The 25,337-nt window shown below is 49.1% G+C and overlaps 1 protein-coding gene and 1 long non-coding RNA gene across 2 annotated transcripts in view; one reads left to right on the forward strand and one right to left on the reverse strand.

The window, feature by feature from the left end:
- Positions 1–12,155: 12,155 nt before the first annotated feature.
- Positions 12,156–14,522, reverse strand: LOC140900449 (uncharacterized). Its single transcript, XR_012155638.1, has 2 exons — positions 13,533–14,522; positions 12,156–12,422 (listed from the first exon to the last, which is right to left on the reverse strand). It is a non-coding gene; the product is annotated as an uncharacterized lncRNA (long non-coding RNA).
- Positions 13,923–25,337, forward strand: part of NHSL3 (NHS like 3) — a 55,701-nt gene continuing 44,286 nt past the window's right edge. The window contains exon 1 of the mRNA XM_073317735.1: positions 13,923–14,373. Coding sequence (XP_073173836.1) covers positions 14,088–14,373 — 286 coding nt within the window. The 5' untranslated portion in view covers positions 13,923–14,087. The remainder of the gene's footprint in view (positions 14,374–25,337) is intronic.

Raw genomic sequence — 25,337 nt, forward strand, 5'->3', positions numbered from 1 at the left:
TTCCACACCGTACAGTCAGTGCAGCCCAGGCTGAGGGGAACGCCTTGTCCTAGAGTGAGAAGGTCTACGCAGCTCCCATGTTCCTTCATCCCAGGACTCCTTTGTGGGGAGTGGGCCTTGTGGTTATAACCTTGGCTTGGGAAGTGGGAACAGGGGTTCTGTTCCCAGCTCTGCCCCTTTCCCTGCTCCGCGCCTCAGTTTCCCCATCTGTGACTGAGGGTGATCCTTACCTCCCTCACTGGAGGAGTTGTTTGGGATTAAATCAGTAAAACACTTTGGGATCCTCCAACAGAAAGGGGTAAATAGGATTAATTGTGGTGAGGGCTGCACCAATGGTCCTTTGCTCTGCACACTCTGTAGCAGACTGGGAGGACAATTGTGTCCACGTTCATTGATGGGCATCTCCACACCCCTGAGGCAACGTAGCCTGATGTGGATATTAAGGGACCATGCTCTGGCTCCCTGCTCCAGTAGCTTGGAGCTGCCACCCCCCCACCCCCAGAGGAGCTCGCTCTCCACATTTAATCGTGGAATTCATTTCCAGCAGCTGTTCTGAATTATGCCAAAAATCCAGAGGAGTCCTATTGCCACTAGCTGGACGAGTTGTTTGTAGCTGGTCTGCAGGAGGCTTCCTCTCCTGTGCTGGGGGTTTGGCATCCAACCCTTCACTACAGAGACTTGCAACCCGGTTCAAAACTTCCAACGCTGTATGTGGGAATCAGATCAAGAGCTCTCGGGTAGGCGCCTGGACTGGGAGACCGAGCGGATGGAGACCCCAGGAGGACACTCGGGAGACAGGGGGAGGAGGAGGAGGGGGAAGGAAAAGAGGAGAAAATAGACTAAAAACTCATCTGGCCGTGGTGGAGGGGGGGTGAAAGATGAAATGGAAGAGGTCAAGGCTGCCAACCACCCACTATTTCCCATGTTCCTGAAGGAGCTTGTAGCTTGTCTGTGTGCAGACAATAGAGTGACTGTGAGGAACGGGGCACCCGGAGCTGGGGCCCGCAGGGAGGTTACAATCACGGGCGTTTTTTAGCTTCTCCCAGTTGCCTAGGCCCTTTCTGTCGTCCCTACTGGCTTAAAAGGAAGAGAGATGCAGAAAGGGGCTTTCTCATGACAACATTTGCCAAGTGCAAAGGCAGCCCCTGGGGAGAGTGGGGGCTCAAGGTTAGGGGTAGGGGGAGAGCTTCAGAGGAGGAGAAAGGGGGCTCTGGGGTTTACAGGGGCAGAGACAGCCCCCTGCCTGGGTGAGACAGGAGGGCTTGGGGGATGAGAATCAGAGAATCAGCCCCCTCCCAGAGTAAGGCAGGGGGATATGGGGTTGAGAGGGGCAGAGACAGCCCCCTTCCACCGTGGAGGTGTTAATAACATTTCCCATTGTTGCATTTGCCCAGGCTTCCTTCAGCCAAATCCCCTCCCATCCCCACCCACCCACAGCGAACTGTTCTCAGCGACCCATGTGGCTGGATGGGGAAGCTCTTTCCACAGTGACTGAGGGAGAGAGCTATGAGAAGACTCAGTGAGGGGACGGGGACCCTGAGAGCACTGGGGCTAGGGCTAGGTGGGAGCCCACTTTGCAGCTCCTCTAGCCTGCTCTAGCTCAGCCTCAACTCTTGGCAAAGTGGAAGGGCGAAATCTGGCATGAAGGGTTGGAGCCACGTTTTTCTCCAAGAAAAGCGAAAAAGCTGCAGCAGGGAGGGGCTGACCAATGGCCCAATGGGTAGGGCAGTGGGCTGGGACTCAGGAGACCTGGGTTCTGTTCCTAACTCTTCTATTGACCTGCTGGGTAACCCTGTGGCAAGTCACTTCTCCTCTGTATCGTCTCCCATCCTTTGTCTGTCTTGTCTATTTGTGCTGTAAGCTCTTTGAGGTATAGACTGTCTCTCCCTCTGTGTCTGTACAGCACCTAACACAATGGGATGCTGATATCAGCTAGGGGCCTCTCAGTGCTACTGTTATACAAATAACAGTAATAGCCATAGTCGCTACACCACAGAACTCCTGTGTCTTCTGGGTGGGGGTCTGCTCACACTGAGGCTGGGCAGAGCAAGCCCCATCCCTTTCCCTTGTGCCACGAAGTATCCTCCACACAATCCCTTTGCTCATGTTGGTGGTACTGAGGCTTCGCCTTCCCACTGCTTCCTTGTCCCGATGGCTCCACACATTTCACAGAAGCAGGTTCAGGCGCCAAACTGTGTTGTGAGGATGCTCCCAGTCCTGCAGAAAGAAGAGGCTGCAGGAGGCTGGGAATTGGTAATGTTTGACCCCCAAACACATGGGAGAGAAACTTACCTCCTGTCTTAATTCTTACAGTTTTGCTTCAAAGCTGGGACATCCAAAAATCAGGTAATGCCATGCACACGAGTTGAACTTCTATTCAGTGGATGACAGTGGTAGGTCCAAAATCAAAATGATGTTCTCTTCCCTTTATTTCTCCATGCAGAGTGTATGTCATGTTCAGATTCTTTTGCAAAACGTTTGTCGGTGCTCTTTTGTCTAAAGCAGCCAAAACCTCAATGCAATCTCTGGTACTACAACCCCAAGACCAACCCTACAATAATAAATGTGAGTGTGTATAGCCCAGCAATCACGTACAACCCTACACTAATAAACGTGTGTGAGTGCAGCTCAGCACGCATGAGCAACCCGACATGACCAAACTGCTGAAGACAGAGCCCAGCGCTTGGTAACAACCCCACATTATTGACAACCCACTGTGCTCATAAGAAGTGTGCACGGATGGAGCTAGCAAAGAGCTTTCAGGGTCATGCTGCTGAGGGAAAGTTTGGAACAACAATGCCTTGATTCCAAAATTATGAGCTGTCTTTTGACAATGTCCTCCTGATTGCCATTCACTAATAATGTTCACAGACACATTTCCCAAAGCTTTCTGAGCCCTCCTCCTCACTGCAGCTGCTTGTCTTTTGTCTTGCAACTTGTGGGTTTGCAGGAGTTTCGGCCACACTCACCGTTCATTCCAAGGGCTCATGGGAGGGTCATTTGCGTAAGCCATGTCCCAGCGGCTAACCAGCTCCTGGCTGAAACAAAATGGTGCCACATCAACACACCCCAGGCCTGATTCAGGAAGGCACGTAATTGACTTTTTCACTTCAAGCATTCACTTAAGTTCCATTGAAGACAGTGGGGCTTAGTCAGATGCTTAGGTGCTATCCTGAATAGGCATGTGTTCTTGGATCGGGGCCAGGCTGCACAGATGTCCACGTAGCTGAATGACAGCAAGCTGGGGGCAGATGCTAGGCAGCCCTGCTGCTTTGTCCCTTGTTTGGGAGCTGCACCTTAACCTAATTCAAACCCTCACTATTAGGCTGTAGCAAACTTTAGAAAGTGTAGACATTTGATGTGTCAACAATAGCGTGTTATCAAATCCCATGCCCATCAGATCCTATAACATCTAGATACTATACTGATGGGCACATGGGAAATGCCTTAGACTAGTGGTTTTCAACCTCGGGTCTGCAGACTCCTGGGGGTCCACAGACTATGTTTAAGGGGTCTGCGAAAGGTTGTCGTTACCATAATACAGTGGTTTTCAACCTGGGGTCCGCAGACCGTGTCTGAAATTTCCAAAGGGATCCGCAAATGAAAAAAGGTTGGAAACCATGGCCTTAGACGGACAGACAGCCCTTCTAAAATGTCATGTACTTTTCTGTGTTTCCTGCCCCCTCTTTACTGAATGACAAGCTATTTGTGTGTAAACAGAAGCTGTGTCCTCTATAATCTGCTCCCTTGGCCTGAATGATTCATGTAGCGATGATGCTATTCAACAACTGTGACAATACAGGTTTCAGAGTAACAGCCATGTTAGTCTGTATTCGCAAAAAGAAAAGGAGGACTTGTGGCACCTTAGAGACTAACCAATTTATTTGAGCATGAGCTTTTGTGAGCTACAGCAGTGAGCTGTAGCGCACGAAAGCTCATGCTCAAATAAATTGGTTAGTCTCTAAGGTGCCACAAGTACTCCTTTTCTTTTTGTGACAATACAATCACTTACCCGGCTATAAAGTGGGGCATCAGCAGCCCTGGCTTGCATATCACTGAATGGAGCAGTCTGATTAGAGAGGAAAACGCTGCTGTTTACGCACTTACATCCTGGTGCAATCACTAGAGATGGGGAAGGAAATAACATTTAGCACTGATATGGTGCTTCTCATCCAGAGCTCCCAAAGCACCTTACCAGAGAGGGGCCAAGTCATTATCCCTGTTTTACAAAGGAGCACACACAATGCACATGGCAATTGAATGGGATGTTTTTCAAATGTTCTTTTCTAAAACACCTTTCTAAATTGCAAACTTTTATCTATCATTCCAAACCCCTGACAAACCCCTCCCTGTATGTTCATCACGGGTTACAGTGTGTTTGCTTTGTAATGAAAAACCTGTTGAGCGCTTAGCGTGATTACTTAGGGATCTTGGCTAGTGTGCCTGGTGCTGTACAGAACCCAATGAAAGACAACGTCCCTGCAACAAGGGGCTAATGTCCCGAATAGACCACGTACAAAATTCCTGAAACAAGAACGAAAGGCCACGATTCTTCTTTAGTCTGTCCCTGAGCTGAGCACAGGGATAAAAAGTGGGGGTGGGTGAGGCAAAGGGGGGCTTTAACTCTCTTTTACACTCCCTGTGTTGTGGAGCCTCTTGGGGACCATGCAGCTTCCTCTGTATTTAGGGTCTTATGGGCCTTGGGAAGTTGAGAATAGCTGTAGTCCAGTGTGCTCTGCTTACCCCAACCCTTCCTGACACTCCTGCAGGTGGGAGTTGGGCTAGCAAACAGCTGCTCCAGATGTTCCTTGCTGGTGGCAGTGTTGCCACCATTAATCTCATGCTATTTGAGGTTTGCCTTAAGGCCCCTGCTATTGGAGTGAGGTGAGTACATGAGTCTCAGCCTCCATTTAAAAAATAAACAGTAAATTTCTAGTCCCTGTAGTTTGCAGAGAAAAGCTTGAAAATGTGACCCCAAGTTCAGCCTAAAGGCTCCAACACCAGAAGGCAAAAGGACAAGAATGTATTATTTTCCTCCCGCAAAAAACCCTCCTGAATTTGAAGTTAATCACATGATTTTGGAATGCTTGGGAAAAACCCATTCAGATCAGAAGTTAGAATGGCCTGCGGACAGCTCCAATTTAGCTGGTAATGACTCACAAAGGGCTGCTAGATCAGATGGGGCTCACCAGAGAGCAGCAGTGGTCTAAGCACTCCCCCTCCCTGTCCCCACTCCCCAACCCCGATACTAGTTTGGCCGGACTGCGGTGTGGAGTCCCTTTCACAGGGAGTATTCCATTCCTGCCCCCGTCAGTGTCTCTATGCCTTGCAGCACGGAGAATCATCACCAGAGTTTGTAAAGCTTGCCCCAAGTGACAGTGGTTCTGAAGAACTAAGCTGACACATCTGTGATTGCTTACTCCGGGGTAAAGGAATCAATTCTTTTTTGTCAAGGTCCAAGTTTCTTGGTCAAGGTATAGTCAAGTTCCAGACTCCAAAGAAAATAATAACAATAAAGATGATAAATAGGTAAATAAAAAGATTTTGTGGTCTGTTCAAAAGCATCTGGCAGTCTAGATTTGGCTCCCCGCCTACCTATTGACTACCCCTAGCTTGATTGTCAGTTCTTTGGGGGAGGGTCCGTCTTTTTGTTTTGTGTCTGTATCGCATCTATCACAATGGGGTTCTGGTCTATGAGTGGGGTTCCCAGGCACTAATGCAGTACACTTAATAAATAATCTGTGACTGACTGAAAATGGAGTTTTAGGCCCCAATAAATTATACTAATGATTAATTGGTTAGCATTAAATTATTTAACCTCCATGCTCCTGTGAAGTAGTATTGTTTCCATTTAACAAATGGGTAAACTGAGGCACAGAGCGAGTAAGTGGCTTGTCCAACTCAGGAACAGAATTGAGAAGAGAATCCAGGGATCTGACAGCCAGGCCCCCTTGCTCTAACCATTAGACATTTCCCCTCCCAAACAACTGCAATGATTCATGGATAGTCTGAGCTCAGCTAACAGCCACTGTGGTGCCTGAGTGCTTGTGTAAAAGGCTCTTAGCTAGGTTTTTCCATCTCTTGGGGCAACTGTTAGAGCAGATGCACAGACTGGACCACTCCCATCACTGCCAGGTTCCCTTCGGCAAAAAGTTTGTACTCAAAACATGCACAGAAGTGTCAGAAACACCTCTCAGGCCCTGGAAGTTGCCATATCATTTTTGTTCCAGCCGGCACACCCAACTGTGAGGGAGCCCAGAGCTAGTGCCTGTCTGGGCAGGACACAGATCAAGATACACTTTCCACACACAGCTGGGTGAAGAGAGAAATACAGGTAAAAATTAACAGGAACCTTGGGGTGGATTCTTTCCAACTCCTGGGACTCCGTGAGTTATAGCTGCGAGGTGTTTGCAGTGACCTAGGAGATGAAAAGCTGAGGTGTCCTGAGCAGATTAGTTAGGCGGGACTGCCCAGGTCAGAGGGCAAGAACAACTGTGCCTCCTGATCTGAACCTTATAGTGCAGCCTCAGTGCAGGTACAAAGAACGTGTTACTGAATCTTAATGTGGCGAGATCAACAGAGGAGAGACAGCTGGCCCAGGGAGAATGGCCTCTCTGGTGTCCACATGAGGGAGGAAACCAGAGGCACAGGGAGTTCAGCATCTGAATGGGATTCATTTGAGGGTGGGCTGTTCTAAAAGCACATATTTAAAGGGGGAACATCTAGACTGATGGAGGAGAGGGACTACAAGGCCAGATCTGGCTCATGCTATGGCCTCTTTTTGCCACTCTGGAGAAATCCATAGCTGCCTGGCTAATGTGGAGACAGGGGACAGTGAGGGGAGTGGTCAGAACACTGCTGCTCTCTGATGATCCCCACATGATCTAACAGCCCACTGGGGGCAATTACAGCTGGCATAAGTTAGAGCTGCCCTGAGGCTGCTTTAACACATACTGGGGAATGAACTGGCCCCAGCATCAGAGAAAGGGTATAAAGGCAACATAGTCACTTTTGCACCCCCATCCTGGCCAAGCACAGCTCAGCTGGACCTAAGGCTCAAGGGCACACACCCCACCCTGGACACTGGTTTAACCTGGTATTTTTGCATTAATCAGGGAAATATGGGGGGAGAGGGGGGAACTGTTCCACTGCAGTTGGCTCCCCCACCAGGAGTCTCAGCAGTGAGGCCAGGGGCAGGACTGAATAAGCCCCACAGGCTAAGTACACTGATTGAATAATGTTTGGGACGTGAAGGGAGCCTGCACTATCTCTGTGTGTGCTCTACACATTCTGTTAATAGAGGCCTTGGGCCAAATTTTTAAAGGTACCTAAGTGCCTGAAGGCAGGTACTGAGAATTACAAAAGCACCTGAGCAGGTTGGGCAAACTAATGGGAGTTAGACACCGAGGTGCATTTTAAAATCCCAACAGACGCCCACCTGCACCTTTAGATGCCTAAACACCTTCAAAAAGCTTACCCCTCGAGGCTCCAGAGCTGTCAGACCAGCATGAAATTCAGCTGCACATGCATAGAAAGAAGACATTAAAATTCTGCCCCATTTGTTCCCATTCCTGTCACTGTCATTTCATTTTTGCCTCTTCACTAGCAAAGCTCTACCTGATTTAAAGATGATCCTTACCAGAGGGCGGAAATAACAGGAACATTCAAATTTCTGCAACGACCAGACCTGTCTCTTATTCCTGACGTAACATCTCAGATCAGCCAGCACGTCAGAGAGCAATGTTCTCTGTTTAAAAATTGACCATAAGTCTCAAAGTACAAGCCAGAAATGAAACCTCTCTTTGTCCAAATGTTTCATGGAAATTCTGACTCAGCAAATATCTCCTCTCAACCTTAATCTCTGGGGCCATGAGATTAGTGATTGGCAGGCAAGATCAGTGTTAATTTTGGGGCACTGGCTCTATGATAGGAGAGGAAATAGGATCCAGTGGTTGGGGATCTAGCCTGGGAGTTGAGTCCCAGCTTCAGTGTTTATTCGACCTTACTCTATATAACCTTGGAAAGGTCACTCAGTCTCTCTGTGCCTTGGTTCCTCATCTGTAAAATGGGGATAATAATACTGTGGGTTTTGTGAAGATAAACGCATTAAAGATTGTGAGGGGCTCAGACACTGGGATAATGAGGGCCAAAGTAGTACCTAAAATAGGTGAAATAATCATAGGTAAAATATGATAGATAAAATAGGTGAAAATAGGGGGAAAGGAGCGTTAGAGGCAACGAGGAAACAAAACCCAGCAAAAAGCATCTGAACTTCATCTGTCTTACAGTTTTCTATTGCCCCCCTCTCCCCAGTCACTGTAGCTTCTTAAATTCTGCATTGGTCTTTTGGATCTGCACTGCAAAGACTCTAGTAAACTTCAGAGGATTCTGCTCTTTGCCTGTCCCAAGTTTAAGGACAGTTGGCTTGGGTGTGTCTAGAGTTTTAATAAGAAAGAAAACTTCCTGTTGTTGTGAGAAACCTCTGTCACAAAGGAGGATCCTGCAGTGTGTTCTGATGTCCTCAGATAGCTCAATCCATGGTCAAGCCCCCAGGAACGAAAATGCCTTAGCTTTTTCCCTCACACACATTGTCCTGGGTTTTGTCAGCTGCTTTATCCCAGACGAAGTAGTCTGGTCTTGGATGGAGATTTGGTCATTGATGTAGCTGGGTTCTGACCCACTGACAATTTTGTAAATTAGACCCATCGCCTTGAACTGTCAGCAGAAATTGATTGGGAGCCAGTAGGGGGAATTGGTGCACAGGGGTGATGTGCTGTCAGTGGCTGGTCTCACTGAGGGGTTGGGCTGCTGTATTCTGCACACACTGGAGCCTATGCATTGCTTCCACTTTCAGCCCCAGATAGAGTAAGTTACAGAAATCCAGTCAGGGTAGTAAATGCATGGATCACTGGGGGTCCAGATCCTCCTCTGAGAAGAAGGGCAATGTCCCCTAGCAAGCTGCCGCTGGAAGGTGTTCCTTGACATTGTCACTACCTGGTCAACCAGGGCTAGTGATGAGTCCAGCAGAACTTCAAGGCTTTGCACTGCTGTAATAAATAGGGGGCAGATGCCTTTAGTGGGAGGGGTGGCCAGTGTCCTGACTTGTGCCAGAAAACATTTTCCTCTCCCAACCGGCATCACTTGGGTCTTTCTTGGGTTGAGTTTGAGCCAGCTGCTTTTTATCCAGATACTGATCTCCTCTAGGCACTCTGACACCCTTGCAATGGTCTTGGCTGCATCTGCAGAAAATGAATTACACAGCTGGGTATCATGAGTGCATTGCTGGCAGTGGAACCCACAGCATCACACCACCTCTCCAGCTGCCACTTGTAAATACTGCAAATGACTAGGCAGGATAATCCTCATGGGACTCTGCAAGGCAGGGCTTTTGGGGAAGAACTGCAGTTGCCCCCCCCCCCCCATGCCCTCTGGGTCCTCTTGTAGTGTTGTGCTGACTACTCCAGCAGTAGAAACAGGTCAGCAGTACCTATAGTTCACTCCCCTAACCAGTGCCATGACTATAAAAGGAGAATGTCGAGTAGGACATTAACAATAGACTAGCTTGGGGGAGAGCCAAGCTGACCCTTGTGGAAATGCCTAAACAAAGTGAATGCACCTTTACAGCACTTGGTCTCTTGCACAGCAATGAACAGCACTAATCAGAGGGCTGGGTACAATTATTATAATGTGAGATTCAGGCCATAGCTATAAAATAAGACTGACGTAAGGGCTGCAGTTACCACATGGGCATTTTTGTCACCCTCTAGAAATCATCCGAGAAAGGGTGTTTTTATCCCTCATTTGCCTCCCTAGCACGTCCAATGGGATAGATTTCCCTGCAGGCTAATTGTTATTCTCTTGCCTCTCTCTTCATAATTATTTGGACAACGCCCCATAACTGAGTGCAAAGCTATTTTCAGACAGGTTCAGTTGCCACTTGAGGAGGGGAAAGATGTGAAATATACAATCACTTTTTAGAAGGCTCATGAGTCATTAGCAGTTTGAGCCGGCAGCAGAAAGTATTAAAAAAGAAAAAAAAGCCCTAATTAGGGATTAGCTTTTCCCCTGCAAAGTTCAGTTATTTTTAAATTGGTCACATGCACTTTTCATGACAAACAACCCGTTTGTTCTGCTTTTACACCCCAGTTCTGTGCAAGGTGGGGTTGGATGGACTTGTTCCCATGGGCACACAGCAAAAGCTTTGCAGGTAGAGTCCCTCACAGCTGCTTCTCTCAGATGTGAATTTCACATATAATCATTGGTTTCAGAGTAGCAGCCGTGTTAGTCTGTATTCGCAAAAAGAAAAGGAGTACTTGTGGCACCTTAGAGACTAACCAATTTATTTGAGCATGAGCTTTCATGAGCATCCGATGAAGTGAGCTGTAGCTCATGAAAGCTTATGCTCAAATAAATTGGTTAGTCTCTAAGGTGCCACAAGTACTCCTTTTCTTTTTACATATAATCATTATTTCCGCTGGGCTGGGCTGGGCTGCTGGAGGGGCCAGGTTAGCCAGGAAATCCATCATTGTAGAGCCATGGTGCAGTCCTGTGGGTATAGTGATGACTATGTCAAGGTTAACAAATTTATTTGAGCATAAGCTTTCGTGAGCTACAGCTCACTTCATCGGATGCATCAGCTGACGAAAGCTTATGCTCAAGTAAATTTGTTAGTCTCTAAGGTGCCACAAGTCCTCCTTTTCTTTTTGCGAATACGGACTAACATGGCTGCTACTCTGAAATATGTCAAGGTTGCCACTCATACCACAGTAGTTAAGGTGGAACAAATTGCACCTGTTGTAGGGGTCAGTAACTAGGCCACAGACCTTTTGGTGTAAGGGGAGGAGAGATGAAAGGGGATGGGTGCAGTATTTTACCTAAGACCTTATTGAAGGGTGAGGGTAAAGACACCGTAGCCACTAAATAACATTAAACGTGCCATGGAGTAAACAGGCAAGCCGAGGAAAGGGACAAAACTAGAAGCAATCAGAAAATATAGTTTACTTCAGTCATAGTTTAGATCTAAATAAAGATGTGAAGAAGTTTAAGAGGAGGGACAGTGTGAGTGGAAGAAAACTGAAGTTTGGGGAATCAGATCCCTGCTCATGGGGAAATCCAGGATACACAGTCAGTATCCACATTTTCAGTCCAGAAGCCTTTTTGTTAAGCAGCAACAAGACACTCAGCATTGTACAAATCACAGAATACACACCTTAAGAACTGAATGAAGTAGATACAGTAAACAGATATGAAGATACAAAATTTGTATCCTCATCTGAGCCACAATCTGCAAAAAATGGTCTGTGAATATCTGCTGATTTGCAGGGCTCTACAAACACGCACTGGGAAGCCCATCAGAGACAGGGGCTAGTTTCCAGAGGGTGAGGTTTAAAATCCTTCTAGCGATTTCTACAAGTTGGCAAAAGTCATCAGTATTTGGGCAGACCATTTTGAGCCTCTAAGAAAGGCTGCATTTTAAAGAGCGATCAGGCAGCCTACACAGTTAAAAAATACATCTGCGCAATAACGTAAACATGGGTAACTTGTTCGTCACATAGCATTTGTAACACAGAAAATTAGCTTCTGCTTTCTTGCAAGGTTTGTAGCCCATCCCTTTGTTTTACCACAATAATATTGCAAGCTGCAGGCTGACAGGATGTATGGTTAGCCATTACGATGTATCATGTCAAAGATCTGCCAACTAATAGCTCTGACAAGATGCATAACAGCTCCTTCAGTGGCTTTAGGATGCATCATTAGGAGATGAATGGAATCTTGAGAGCAGAGGATGATTCAAGCAATCCTCCTGGCTTGCATACACAACACTCATACTGCAGCTATTTTGGCAGCCTGCTTTGACATTCCCCTTCCCCTAAATGTTTTGTGTCTGTCTGGGAATGTTTGTTTCTCTCATGCATAGGTGGATGCATGAGAGTTTTAAATTTGTCTGGGATTAAACACTATCTCTAGTGGATATTTATAGGGCTTTCATCACCACGGTATCTGACCACCAGCTTCCTATCCACCCACTTATAATACTGACAGACATACACAATTTAAGTAAACTCTGCTCTGCTAGGTGTGGGCTTTTTGCACCCGAGAGGCAGATCTTACATTTACTTATTTTATAACTAGAGTAATAAAACTGCATCAAACAATTAAAGACCCAATATTTTTTAATTTTCCAATTGAGACTTATAAGCAACAACCAGCAGCTTGACACAAGGCATTTACTAGGAATGAATGACCAACAGAGGGTTAATGACCCTGGTCACATCCAGGCTATCAGTTCCCCAACGATGCTCAGGAAGTGTCCCCTTTATTAGCTTTGTCATCATTCATGAAACAATAAGACTGTGCTTTGCTTCCAGGATACCTCAAGTTTCAGGACTTCAGTTTAAAGCACCAGTGTGGTACCAGGCAGCCTGCAATAAAAGGGGAAAGACCAGTCATGAAATTGGAAGAAATCTCTCCCTCCTAATTTTCTTGCACTGACTTTATGTTATTATATATAACTTGCACCTCTTCTGAAGATCCTGTAGGGCCCTGCAAGGTGAGTTGTGATACTTAAAATGTTTTTACTTACCATTTTTCAGATAGTGAAACTGAGGTACAGACTTGCCCATGATCAAGAATTCAGGAGGTGCTCCGGTATCCCGCTGATTGGCAGCAGATTAGACAGATCGAACTCCAAATCTCTTGCTCTAACCATTAGACTATACTCCTGTCCAAGACCTCAGTAGTAGAACCCAGGAGTCCTAACTCCCAGTCCTCCAGATGTGAGCTCATAGTGCCCAGCTCTAACCAACAGACTCCACACTCACTTCCATTGTAATGCTATAACTGCGGGGGTTTTAGATTTAAAAAACTGACCAAACCCACCATGGCTAGAATGGGAGATGAGGTTTTGACAAAGGATGCTGAACATGCCCCCAGGCTCCCATGTGATGGGGCTGGAGCCAATTTTAATGTAATGCAAAGGGAAAAGGTCAATAAAATGCGGTGATTATTACGTTTAAAGATGACCCCGTAATCAGACAGACCCATCTCAATGCAGACACCCCCTCCTCCAAACACACACCAGGGCAAGCGCGTGGGGGAGGCAGAGGGGAAGGGAGAAACCCGGGTTGGGGGCGCGGGGGAGGGATTACATCCTGCCCAGAGACAGGCATTGCATCCCGCTGGTGTAATCCTTGCCCCTCCGCTCCCCTCTAATCAGACTCAGTCACAATGGGGCCTTTCTCTCCCCAGCCTGCTCCCGGGCTCGGAGCCTCCGCAGAGCAGGGGGTGGTTGGCTCGGAAGCACGGTGCCCCTCCCCAGCCTGGAGAAGGAGATTAAGACCCCCCCCCCGCATCTTAACCTGCCCCCTGCTGTCCCCCACAATACAGCCCACGCACCTCCCCTTCCTCAGCTGCCTAGCCCCACACCCCCTACCCTTGGGCTCAGCCCCTCTCCCTCCCCGAGGCAGCTCCCCGCGGGCCGCCCCCCGCCAGTCCCACCAACCGATTCGCCCCAGGCCGCCGCCGGCTCCTACCTGCCGCCGCACGCCCCCTGGCAGCGGGCCGGGATGGGCCGCCCAGCCCGGGCCCCGCTCCGGGGCGCCCTGCGCGGAGCGTCCGCGGAGCCCCGGGCCGGGCAGCCGGGGAGGCGGAGTGAGGGGCCGGGGGCAGAGCCTCTCCACACCCCAGCGCGCTCGGCTGGCCCCGCCCGCCCGGGAGAAACTTTCCCCGGCTGCTTCCTCGGCGCCTGGTGCAGCCGGGCGCAGAGCGGACCCGGAGCAGGAGAACAGTCCCGGGGGGACGTGGGGAGCTAAGGCGCGGGGGGAGTCCCGGGGCAGGTGAGGGGGGCCCGGAGCTCTGGGCGCAGGGGAGAGGCGGGAGCCCGGCTGCCAGGAATCCAGAGGGGGGAGCCGGGGCGCAGGGGAGAGGGGGCTCCGGCGTGGGGCACGGGAGACTGGGAGGGGAGGCGCTTCCCCCCACCCCGGATGGGGAGCTCGCGTCCGTCGGTGGCTCCCCCGGGCGGAGCATAGCCAAGGCGAGCTCTCCCGGTGAAGCGGGGCTTTCTCCGACCCATCCTCCCCTGCCCGGAGATGTCCGGGAGGCGCTCGCAGGAGGCACCTGCGGCGGCTGCGGGCACCTGGCTCCCCGCTGGTGGGCAGGAAAAAGGGGACGTGCCTTCCGCGCAGGGGGCCCCAAAGAAGAAGAAGCCCAAGTCTGGCTCCTCCAGCCTGCGCTGGGCTTTCAGCTGGCTTCGGGGCAAGAGGAAGAAGAAGAAGAGCAGCAGCGGCTCCAGCGCCCACCATGGGGCGCTCCCAGCGGAGGGGGAGGCGCCCTCTAAGGGAAAGAAGCACGAGGAGCCAGCCAAGAAGGGCAAAGGTAGGGCAGGGGCTGCCCCCGGAGGGGTGGGTGCCTGGGCCAGGGGCTGTTTGCTGGCTGGGTCTCTCCTCCCTCCCCTTCAGGCCACCGAGACTTTCCCCTCTGCCCCCTGCGCTGGTTTGTGGCCAGCCCCCTTCACCCAGCCTTGAGGAGCCCTGCAAGGGGACTAGCTGCTCATTGCCCTCGCTCGTGTTATGGCTATTGCAGCAGGCCTGTTCCGGTTCCCTGTAATCGGGAATGCTGGGCGCCCTGCGTAATCTCATTCCTCCCCTAAGGGATGTTGCCGGTTCACTGGGTATGTTCTCTCTCTGCTGAGTCAGAAGGTCACAGAGACTGGAGGGAACCTGGAGCAAATCCAGATTTCTCCTCTTCTTCAGCACGGTGTTTGCAGGAGCTGCGCTGCTCCAGGTGTGGCCCCTTGCTGGCGGCCTACGGCCTACTGCCAACATCACCAGCCAGGCCAAGGTGCTGGCCTTGCTAACCTGGATGTAATTCCTCCCCACTACTTCAGGGTGGCGGTAGGAGCTGCTCTGCTGTGGAGGCAGGGCCTTCAAAGCCTGGATGTAAGAGCGTAGCTGAAAATGACAAAGGCCTTTAGAGCGACAACTCCCATCCTTCTGCAGGGCAGGATACGATCCCTCAGAGAGGGCACAGCTACTAAACCCGGGCTATGCTCATGCCCTCCACTGCTCCTGTGTGTGATGTTATGTAGTGTCATGCTACGAGGAGCTCAGCCCTTCATGCCCGGATTATACACCCGCTTCCAGCCCTCGCTGCTCAGTGATGCTGTGTTGCCGGAGGTGTTGTTCTTCTTAACGTGGCCTCTTTCCATTTGCATGTGGCCCAGTATACAAGCTGTAAGAGCGAAGTACTTCTTGAGGTGTTGTCCTGTCTCACCTGGAGGTCTTCTGCCAGTGCTGGGACGTGGTGTTAGGGACCCTATGTATGCTAGTGTCTCCGCCCACCTGTTAGTCCATCAAAATGAAGTCTCTTCTGCCTGGTGTTTTGGAAAAGGGGATACAGATTCCTGCGGTAATCCATCCAGAGGAGTGCCCCACACCATGATTCGTTGTCCGGTATTACCATCCTGGCTCCCTCGCTGGGCATTAGTTAGTTTAATTTGCAGGTATCCATAATGTGGGGAGTTGCTGTTTTTATCAATACTCAGTTGCTATTTTACTGGTCTGTTTTTTATTGCTTTCAAGAGAACACTGAGAGCTGTGATAAGAGGGGAACAGCCGTGGAAATGCAAGTTGCTCTTTCAAAGAGATCTTTGAAAGGTGGCTGAATTTTCACCTTAAAGTCTCATAAGATGATACCAGCACGTCCTGTCAGACATGTCTGGCTGCAGCTTTCCCCTGATGCTATGTGCTCAGATACCATGGTGATGGGCAAAGCATAAGAATCTGAATATAATAGGTCCACCCAGTGTGATATTCCTCACTGCGGTGCCCCACCAATACTGGCATCAATTCCATACCTAATCTTCAAAACAGGGCCTTTACAACCAGTCATTGCCAGAGTCGGGATCAGAACACAAGAGACCCTGGCTCTCATTCTGCTAAACATGTGTACCTCTCTTATGGACACTGGCCGTGTGTTGTGAATGCCGGCTAGGATTCCAGCATTATGCTTCCAGCATCGCTGGCCAGCCCTTTGACAAGTGTAAACTGGATATCCGCTCCATGCCCACTCAAACTGCTTTAAATGCCCCACTTCCTGAGACCCGTAAACTAGCTGTATGCCTTACTCTGCTCTGTTGTATGAAACCATCTCCCTTTTGCGTGGAAGGCTGCAGGCCGTGTATGTGTATGTGTGTGCCATGGAGCATGTACACCATACTTAGAGTTCCTTGCCATGTTTCCGTAGTGCAGCCATTTCTTGGTGTGACGGGGAGAGAGGTGTGGATTGGTAGAAACAACATGCATATGAAATTATTGCAGTTTGTGTGCCTGATTAAATCACTCTGTCTGTTCTAATAACATGCTCGCTTCCAAAATGCAAAACATGAAGGGACCACACCCTGTTTCACCCTTCCTATCCCAGCTGCTTTGTCATTTGTATTCTAATGATGTGGCCATGAAGGCAGCATGGACCAGGGGACTAAGCACTGGGCTGCAAGCTTGGAAGCCCGGTTCCATTACTGACTTGTTATGTGACCTTGGGCAAGTCATGGTCTGTGTTTCAATGTCGTCGTCCTCTGTAAAATGAGGGGGAAAACACTTCCCTAGGTCACTGAGGGGCTGTGCAGATTCTTCAGTTAATGTTTGGGCAGCGCTTTGAAGATGAAAAGAGTGACCGCTATTAAAGTGCTAAGTTATTGATTAGTTTCTTATGTACACTGGGTGCAGTGCTGTTCACTGGAGTCAGGTAACACTCAGCTTCCACTGCCTGAAATACTGACTGGGATGGAGGCTAGGTCTACCCTGAGCTGATGACAGGGGCGGACCTATCAATAATACATTTTGCCAATAATACAGAGCCTGTGAATTTTCCAGTTATCAAGCAGGAGGCGACAGGCCAGGACTGTTGGAGGGAGTCTGGAGTTAGGCAGGTCTGGGTTGACCTCCAGGGCTCTGATTGTACAGGTTGCTGGTGGTGTCTGCTGATCTTTTTATACTTCTCTGGTTTCGGGAGGTACTTCAGGCCCTTCCAAAGACCAGCATGGAATCTTGTGAAATACCATGTTCTCCAGCAGAGATGTAACCAAGGGTTGTGAATCTCTTCACCTTTGCATCGCACTCCCTTGCTCATTCTGAAGACTTAGATTTGGTTATGGAAGGGGTGGTTGGGATGCATGTGGAAACATTTCCTCCTGTGTCCATGCTGCGATAAGAGCCCTTCTCTCCTGGGGAGGGGGTGCAGACATATGTTAGAAAACGGCAGGAGGGTACAGGGTCTTCATTCCAGTGAAGTCAAGGAAGGCATGGGTCAGGGCTGGGTCAAGATCCAATTCCCCTGAGCTTTGGTTCTCTGTTCATGATTTGGGTGTAAACTAAGGCTGGGTGGCTGAGCACTGAAATAATGGAAATGTAACAATGTAGGAAGTCCCATACGGAAGAACTCGGTGATCCGTCTCGTCAAATAGTCTGTCTCTGACTGACCAGTACTAGCTGAGCTGCATCAGAGAAAGGTGAAATTAATCCTGCAATAGGCAGTTCTGGGATCACCTACCCATGGGGAAACAGTCTTCCTTCCCCCTTGTGCCTTGAAGCAGGAAGGTATTAGATCCCTTCCAAAAGTTTTTTAAAAATCCTCTCTTTTGTATCTCTGGATGTTCCAATTATCCATAAAAATGTCCAAACTTTAACAACAACAAAAAAAGAAGAAAGAATCCTGCTAAGCTCTTGACTGCAATGATACCTTGTTGTGAGGAGCTCGCAAGCTAACTCTGCGCACGGAAAGGTATTTCCTTCTGCTGGTTTGAAACTTGCAACTCCCTGGCTTGAGGTACCTTCTTCCCCTATTCTCCTCTGGTTGCTGCTGTTTTATTGCTTTACCAGCTGAGGCCTTGTGCTGTGGGAACCCCTCCCTGTCCCTACAAAGTACTATTACCCCTACTGTTACTTTTAAACAGCAAAATCTTCCATACAGCTGCTTGGCCAACTTCCTCTCTTCTGTTTATTAAAAGAAATAAATCCTATCACTGTAATCTCTGTTGGCACCCTGGAGTATGGAAGGGTACAGTGAGTCTAGTTAACCTGTTAGGGTTACTACAGTATTAGGAGGATACAATCTAGTTAAAGGGACTCCATCACCACGCTTCAGTCTGAAAATAATTTACCTACTGTTGTTACAAATAACACCTGAGATCATGGGAAATGAGACGAAACAATGATATTTCTCTGTTTATTCAGTTTGTTGATCCCATCTAATCTATCTGTTTTAGGTACCTATATGGCCTCCATTACTGTGGCATTTGAGCCGTTCGCAGTCTTTGATGTGTTTATCCTCGCAATACCCCCGTGTGGTAGGACAGTGCTGTTATCCCCAGTTTTGAGCTGAGGCATGGAGAAATTAAGGGACAAGAAATCTATGATGAAGCAAGAAATTACTCTCAAGTGCCACGGTAGTGTCCTAACCGCAGAACCCTTGTGCATTTGCCTGTACTTTGGGTGTAGTCAGTTTCTCCCGGGGGTGTGTGGGGTTTTTCACTTGGGGACAAGAAAGAAGAAAAGCATTAAAAAAACTGTGATCGCAAATCCACCCCGATAGTTAAGGTGTCCCCTTAGCCCTGCTGTGAAAGTGCATGTGGAGCACCACCCCATTTTAGGAAGACCATTTGAATAGAACATCATTGAGGAATGATGTCCTAGTGATTTTGGCCCATCTTTTGGGGGGTTAATCTAGGTTTCACAATATTATTTCTCAAGGGTTTTAAGAATGAGTTGATGTTCCAAACATTTTCAATTAATAATTTTTTTTTGGTATTAATTTGGTCCAGCAGCATATAGACTCCTCACTGTGTGGTTAAAAATAAAATACTAAATACACTCAATGAGAGAGAGTTGGAAATTGTATGATTTGGTTTGTTGTTTGCCATGGTGAGCCAATATAACCTAATTGTATATCTGTATTGGAGGATCCCTGGTGCAGGGTTGTGATATAGCGGAAGTAATGCTGTTATCCCTGTGCTGGAGATTCCTGGGTGCTAGACTACCATATATCAGTGAAGATGTAGTTGTGGGTAGTACTGGAAGTTCCTAGGTGCTGTGCTTTAACAGCACCATGTCAGGACTGAAAGTCCATGGATGCAGCTCTGTGATAATAGCTGAGATAGTGAAATTGAATCTGAATGTAGATCCATTGCTGTAATATAATAGAGACTTCCTAGTTCTCTGCAGATGCAGCAGTTGTATCCTAGTGCCAAGGGTTCAGAGCTCTGCTGTAATAAGCGAGGCACTGCAGCCATATGGACATTCCTGCATGCTGCCTCTGAGGGTATGTCTACACTACGAAATTAGGTCGATTTTATAAAAGTCGATTTTTAGAAATTGATTTTATACAGTCGATTGTGTATGTCCCCACTAAGCGCATTAAGTTGGCGGAGTGCGTCCTCAATACAGGGCTAGCATTGACTTATGGAGTGGTGCACTGTGGGTAGTTATCCCACAGTTCCCGCAGTCTCTGCTGCCCCTTGGAATTCTGGGTTAAGCTCCCAATGCCTGATGGGGCAAAAACATTGTCGTGGGTGGTTTTGGATACACGTCGTCAGTCGCCCCTCCTCCCTCCCTTTCTCCCTCCATGAAAGCAATGGCAGACAATCATTTCACGCCTTTTTTCCTGGGTTACCCATGCAGACATCATACCACGGCAAGCATGGACCCCGCTCAGCTCACCACTGCTGTTGTGAGCATTGTAAACACCTCGCGCATTATCCTGGAGTATGTGCAGAACCGGGCTAAGAGATGCCAGCACAAGGACGATTGTGATGAGGACATGGACACAGGACGTTCCTGAAAGCACGGGCTGTGGCAATTGGGACATCATGGTGGCAGTGGGGCTGGTTGATACAGTGGAACGCTGATTCTGGGCCTGGCAAACAAGCACAGACTGGTGGGACCACATAGTGTTGCAGGTATGGGATGATTCACAGTGGCTGTGAAACTTTTGCATGTGTAAGGCCACTTTCCTTGAACTTTGTGAGTTGCTTTCCCCCTGAAGCGTGGGAATACCAAGATGAGAGCTGCCCTGACAGTTGAGAAGCAAGTGGCGATAACCCTGTGGAAGCTTGCAACACCTGACTGCTACCGGTCAGTTGGGATTCAATTTGGAGTGGGCAAGTCTACTGTGGGGACTACTGTGATCCAAGTAGCCAATGCAATCACTGACGTTCTGTTATCAAGGGTAGTGACTCTGGGAAATGTGCAGGTCATACTGGATGGCTTTGCTGCAATGGGGTTCCCTAACTGTGATGGGACAATAGACGGAACGCATATCCCTATCTTGGCACCGGACCACCTTGCCAACCAGTACATAAACCGCAAGGGGTACTTCTCAATGGTGCTGCAAGCACTGGTGGATCATAAGGGACGTTTCACCGACATCAGCGTGGGATGGCCGGGAAAGGTGCATGATGCTCGCATCTTTAGGAACTCTGGGCTGTTGGAGCTGTTGCAAGAAGGGACTTACTTCCCAGACCAGAAAATTACCTTTGAGGATGTTGAAATGCTAATAGTTATCCTTGGGGACCCAGCCTACCCCTTGCTCCCATGGCTCATGAAGCCGTACACAGGCAGCCTGGACAGTAGAAAGGAGCAGTTCAGCTATAGGCTGAGCAAGTGCAAAATGGTGGTAGATTATGCCTTTGGACGTTTAAAAGCTCACTGGTGCTGTTTGCTGACTAAGTTAGACTTCAGTGCAACCAACGTTCCCATTGTTATTGCTGCTTGCTGTGTGCTCCATAATAGCTGTGAGAGTAAGGGGGAGACATTTATGGCATGGTGGGAGGTGAGGCAAATTGCCTGGCAGCTGATTTTGAGCAGCCAGATACCAGGGCAATTAGAAAAGCACAGCTAGGCACGCTGCACATCAGAGAGGCTTTGAAAACCAGTTTCATGACTGGCCAGGCTACGGTGTGACAGTTATGTGTGTTTCTCCTTGCTGCAAACCCGCCCCCTTTGTTGATTTTAATTTTCTGTAAGCCAACCACCCTCCCCCCTTCAATCACAGCTGGCAAAGGAAATAAAGTAACTATTGTTTTGAAACCATGCATTCTTTCTTTAGTAATTACAAAAAATGTGAGATAACTGACAAGGTAGACAAGGGTGGGGTGCGGGAGGAGGGAAGGACACATTTCTTATTGTAGCCACACTACAAATCAAAACTGTTTGAATGACAGCCTTCTGTTGCTTGGGCCATCCTGTGGAGTGGAGTGGAGTGGAGTGGCTGGATGCCTGGAGCCTCCCCCGCCCCCCGCATTCTTGGGCGTCTGGGTGAGGAGGATATGGAACTTGGGGAGGAGCGGGGGTCTGGCTTTCCTGCAGTTGCAACAGACGCTTCATCATGTCCGTTTGCTCCCCCATTAGCCTCACCATCGCCTCCTGCCTCTGCTCTTTGCGCTCACTTAATGCTTTCCAGGCCTCTGCCACTGAATGCCTCAAGCTGTGCCCTATCAGTGCAGGAGGACTGCATGAGCTTGGAAAACATGTCATCGCGAGTGCGTTTTTTCTGCCTTCTAATGTGCGATAACCTCAGCGACGGAGAAGATGGGGGAGCATAGAAATATTTGCACCTGAGGAAATAAAAAGGGAGAGTAAAATTTAAGATGATACATCCCTGAGAACAAAAGGGAGACTCTTTCACAGTGAATCAAGGAATTCACAGCAGACAGCACATGTGCATTAGGTGCAAGGTCGCATTTTGCCTTTTATATTTAGTGCCTGCCGGTATGGTGACACATCACAAATGGCTGGGCAACAGAATTCGGTTTCCAGGCAGCCATGATAAGCCTTTTGGTACGTGGGGTTGGCTTCTTCCGCCTTCATAACATGCAGGAATGGTTTCAAACTGCAGCGCCATCCTTTCCCATAGAAAGCAATGCCGGTTGGGTTTCACATTTAAAAGGAGGGGCTGCGGTTTTCAGGTGGATGTGGAGCACACACCTCCCCCCATCCCACTACATGGCTATTCTCTGGGATGATCCCTTCACCCTTCCCCCCGCCGCGTGGCTATTCTCCGGGATGATCCCTTTTAGCCAAGCGCAAACAACCCAACATGAACAGGGTCCTTTTACTGTTCCCTTACAAAAAAATCCCCTATTTCAACCAGGTGACCGACCATGAATGATATCACTCTCCTGAGGCTAACACAGAAAGATATAGACCGAATGTTGCTTGAATGCGACCAGAACCCAGGACCATTTGCTGCCATGCTTTGTGCTGCAATGATTTCAAACTACTTGCTACTGGCTTGGCGTGGTGAAGTTTCCTATCATGGAGGACGAAATAAGGCAGCCCTCCCCAGAAACCTTCTGTAAAGGCTGTCCGAGTACCTCCAGGAGAGCTTCATGGAGATGTCCCTGGAGGATTCCCGCTCCATCCCCAGATACGTTAATACTTTTCCAGTAGCTGTACTGGCTGCGAATGCATCCCAAGTCTTCAGGGCAAATAAAACATTAAACACTATTGCTTTTAAACCTTGTACTGTATTACAAATGTGCACTCCCCAGAGCTGCCTTCTCCAGCTTCAGGGTCTGGAGTATTGGGTATTGGCTCCAGGGTGATGAGAAGGTAGACTAGGGCTGAGTCTCTCATTCAGGAGAATTGCTTCAATGTATTTGGTAATGAACTTGTTAATCTGCAGAGAGTAAAGAGTGACATTTCAGAAAATCTGAACAACAGGAATCCACTGGCTGGTCTGAGCTGGAAATCGTAAGCTTCTCTGTTAAACAAAGAGAGGTGTGTCTGCCAGCCACTGCTATTCCACCTGGAGACAACTGGAAGAATTACTCTTGCAAATAATGTTCCATAAGATCCGATTAAACTATTTTGCTGGAGTCAGGTTTCTCTTCATAAGGACGGTTTTATTTCATAAGACAATATGATCATTGACTATGACTCCAGCACCGAAAGAAACAGAAACCACTGAAAGGTGAAGAGCCGAGCAAAGTGTCTATCGGCCACACTGGAGTTCACGCCGTTGGGTTTTCTGTGTCTACTGCTACAGGTGATGAGCACCTGAACACCTCAGCTGGAGCAGGGGGGGACCCAGCACTGTGGGTGTTAGCGCAGCCATCAATCATAGCAAGACCTGGGGGCCTGGACTCGGGCTTTGCAGGACATGAGTGGAAACCCTTCTGTTTTTTTTTTCTGTTAAAGGTTTGGGATCTTAAACATTTTTTGTGTTACCCTTTTTTTCCCTCAGTGTTCCATTTCCCCTTTAAGAGATCATCCTAGTAGCCCAGATCATGCTCTGTGTCTGTTCATTGGCATATCGAGGGTAGAAAATCGTAGGGCTGGCTTCTCTGCTCCTTCTGCTAAGGGAGAAGGGTCCCATCACTGTAGGACTTTGACTCGTTGGTATAATGGGTTAAAAGCTAGGCTACAGTGACTGTGGAGATAGTAACCTTTCTCAGCATAGTAAAGAGGAGGGACGTAGGTCGAGGGACTAGTACTGAAAGCTCAAATTGTGGGCTTTGATGCAGAGTTTTGGACTGGAAAGATGCCAGATTGGCAGCCCTGGGAACTGAAGATGTTTGTTTAGCCACAGAACAGGTCTGGCCTAGGCTTGGTGGGGCGAGCTTTCCCACTCGTTGCTCCATCAGTGGGCTTCAGTTCTGACTGGAAGGAAACAGCTGTGGGGGTGAAGAGGGCTGCTCAATCTCCATGGGCCGTTCAGTCCTTTGGCCATCCCCCAGGGTGCCCAGCTGGTATCAGGTCTGTGATGTGGACGCTTACAGGAACTGGACTGAGACCGTCAACTCCCCTCCCATAGGCCACTAAACTGCCATCAGCAGGGGAATGACTGGCCGCTAGGGACCCAAGCTGTGTTTGAACTGGTCACCGAGTGGTGAAAGGCTCCATATCTCACCACCAACCCCCTGAACCACCCGGTCCCCTTGATGAATAACTTGAGGGTTTCTTTCACAGCACATGCTAGAGGCAGAAAGGCCCCTTGCGCTACGTCTCCACCCTTGCTGGCCTTGCTGTCACCTGGTTTTGTACCAATAAGAGTGTGCCTCCTTGATGTGAATGACATGCTGGGAGAGTCTGTGATGCTTCCGGGCTGCTGGAGCGTGTTCTGAGAGGACCCTGGAGTGCAATGTGGTAAAATCTGAGTCCAGAAGGCAGAGATGTGCATGGCCAGCTGCAGCTAGTGTGCAGACATGACCGTGCTGGGGGCTTTGCCATGGATCTTGTGACAGGGTCTGTTCCAGTGCAAACAGTAAGCAGTTGGGTAATGAGCTGCTCTCAGTGGGTAGGTGGTGGGGCTCCTGGCTGATCTGGATTGTAACTAAGAGCGACACTCATGCACTTGTGATAGAAGGGGCCATAGAGGCCGCAAGATCTGAAACTAGTGAGGTCAGCAGCTCCCTGGGCTCAGCAGGTTGTCTCTACATGGCATATAAACCAGGCCAGCCCAGGGGGCCCACTGTCCTTCTTAATCCCACCAAACACAGGTGCAGTCCAACTCTGAGGCCTCTGCACCCCTGTGGGGCCTTCTGTGCCTCAGAGCTTTACCCGCAGGTCCCGAGCCTCGAGGACATGCCCACACCCTGATCACTGTGATCAGAGGCAGTGAAGTCTGGGTGCTGTGTAGAGTGTCTGAGCCAAGGGCTCAGGGTCATGGGGGAGCAGATGTTCCTGGTCTGGGCACTGAAGGGTTTCTGTGTTGGGGGTAGGAAGGGAAGGTTCAGGCTATATCCAGACAAGCAGGTCCTTTTCGTGGCAAGAGAGGAGCAAATGTGTCATGTGGAAAATCTGTTGCATGCATCGTCCTTTTTGCACTCTGCTGTAGAGTTCCCTACTGTGTCATGCGGAGGAGAGGGGGGAGTCTGGAGTGGAGAGGTTCCTTTCTTTTGCCACAGTGAAGCCACTGCGTTAGGACACCTCCTTTCCTGGGGTCAGATCCTGCGAACCTGCAGGGGAGAGGCAGAGGCCAGGGCAGCCCTTTCCATCATTTCGTCATGGAGACTCAAGAATGTGGTGCAGGCATGTGACTCCAGCCTGAGCACTCCCTCCCCAGCTGCTGTGATCTTGCAATCTGGTGAGAAGCCTGTGTTGTAAAGTAGGGTGTAGCGAGCAATGGGATCACAGAGGCTAAGCTGTTGCTCACCCATCCTTTCACATCCCCAGCATCCTCCAAGGCAGAGCTGCCACCAAACAGACTGAGATTTTGGGTGCAGCTGCTCTTAGTTATTTGTATTACAAAAGCAGCAATGCCTAGAGGTCCCATCCAAGATCAGGGCCCCATGGTGTTAGGTCCTTGCCCCATTGAACTTTCAGTCTAAGTCAGCCTGTGTG

The sequence above is a fragment of the Lepidochelys kempii genome, chromosome 19 (genome assembly GCF_965140265.1).
Source record: "Lepidochelys kempii isolate rLepKem1 chromosome 19, rLepKem1.hap2, whole genome shotgun sequence".
In the NCBI taxonomy this organism is placed as follows: Eukaryota; Metazoa; Chordata; order Testudines; family Cheloniidae; genus Lepidochelys; species Lepidochelys kempii.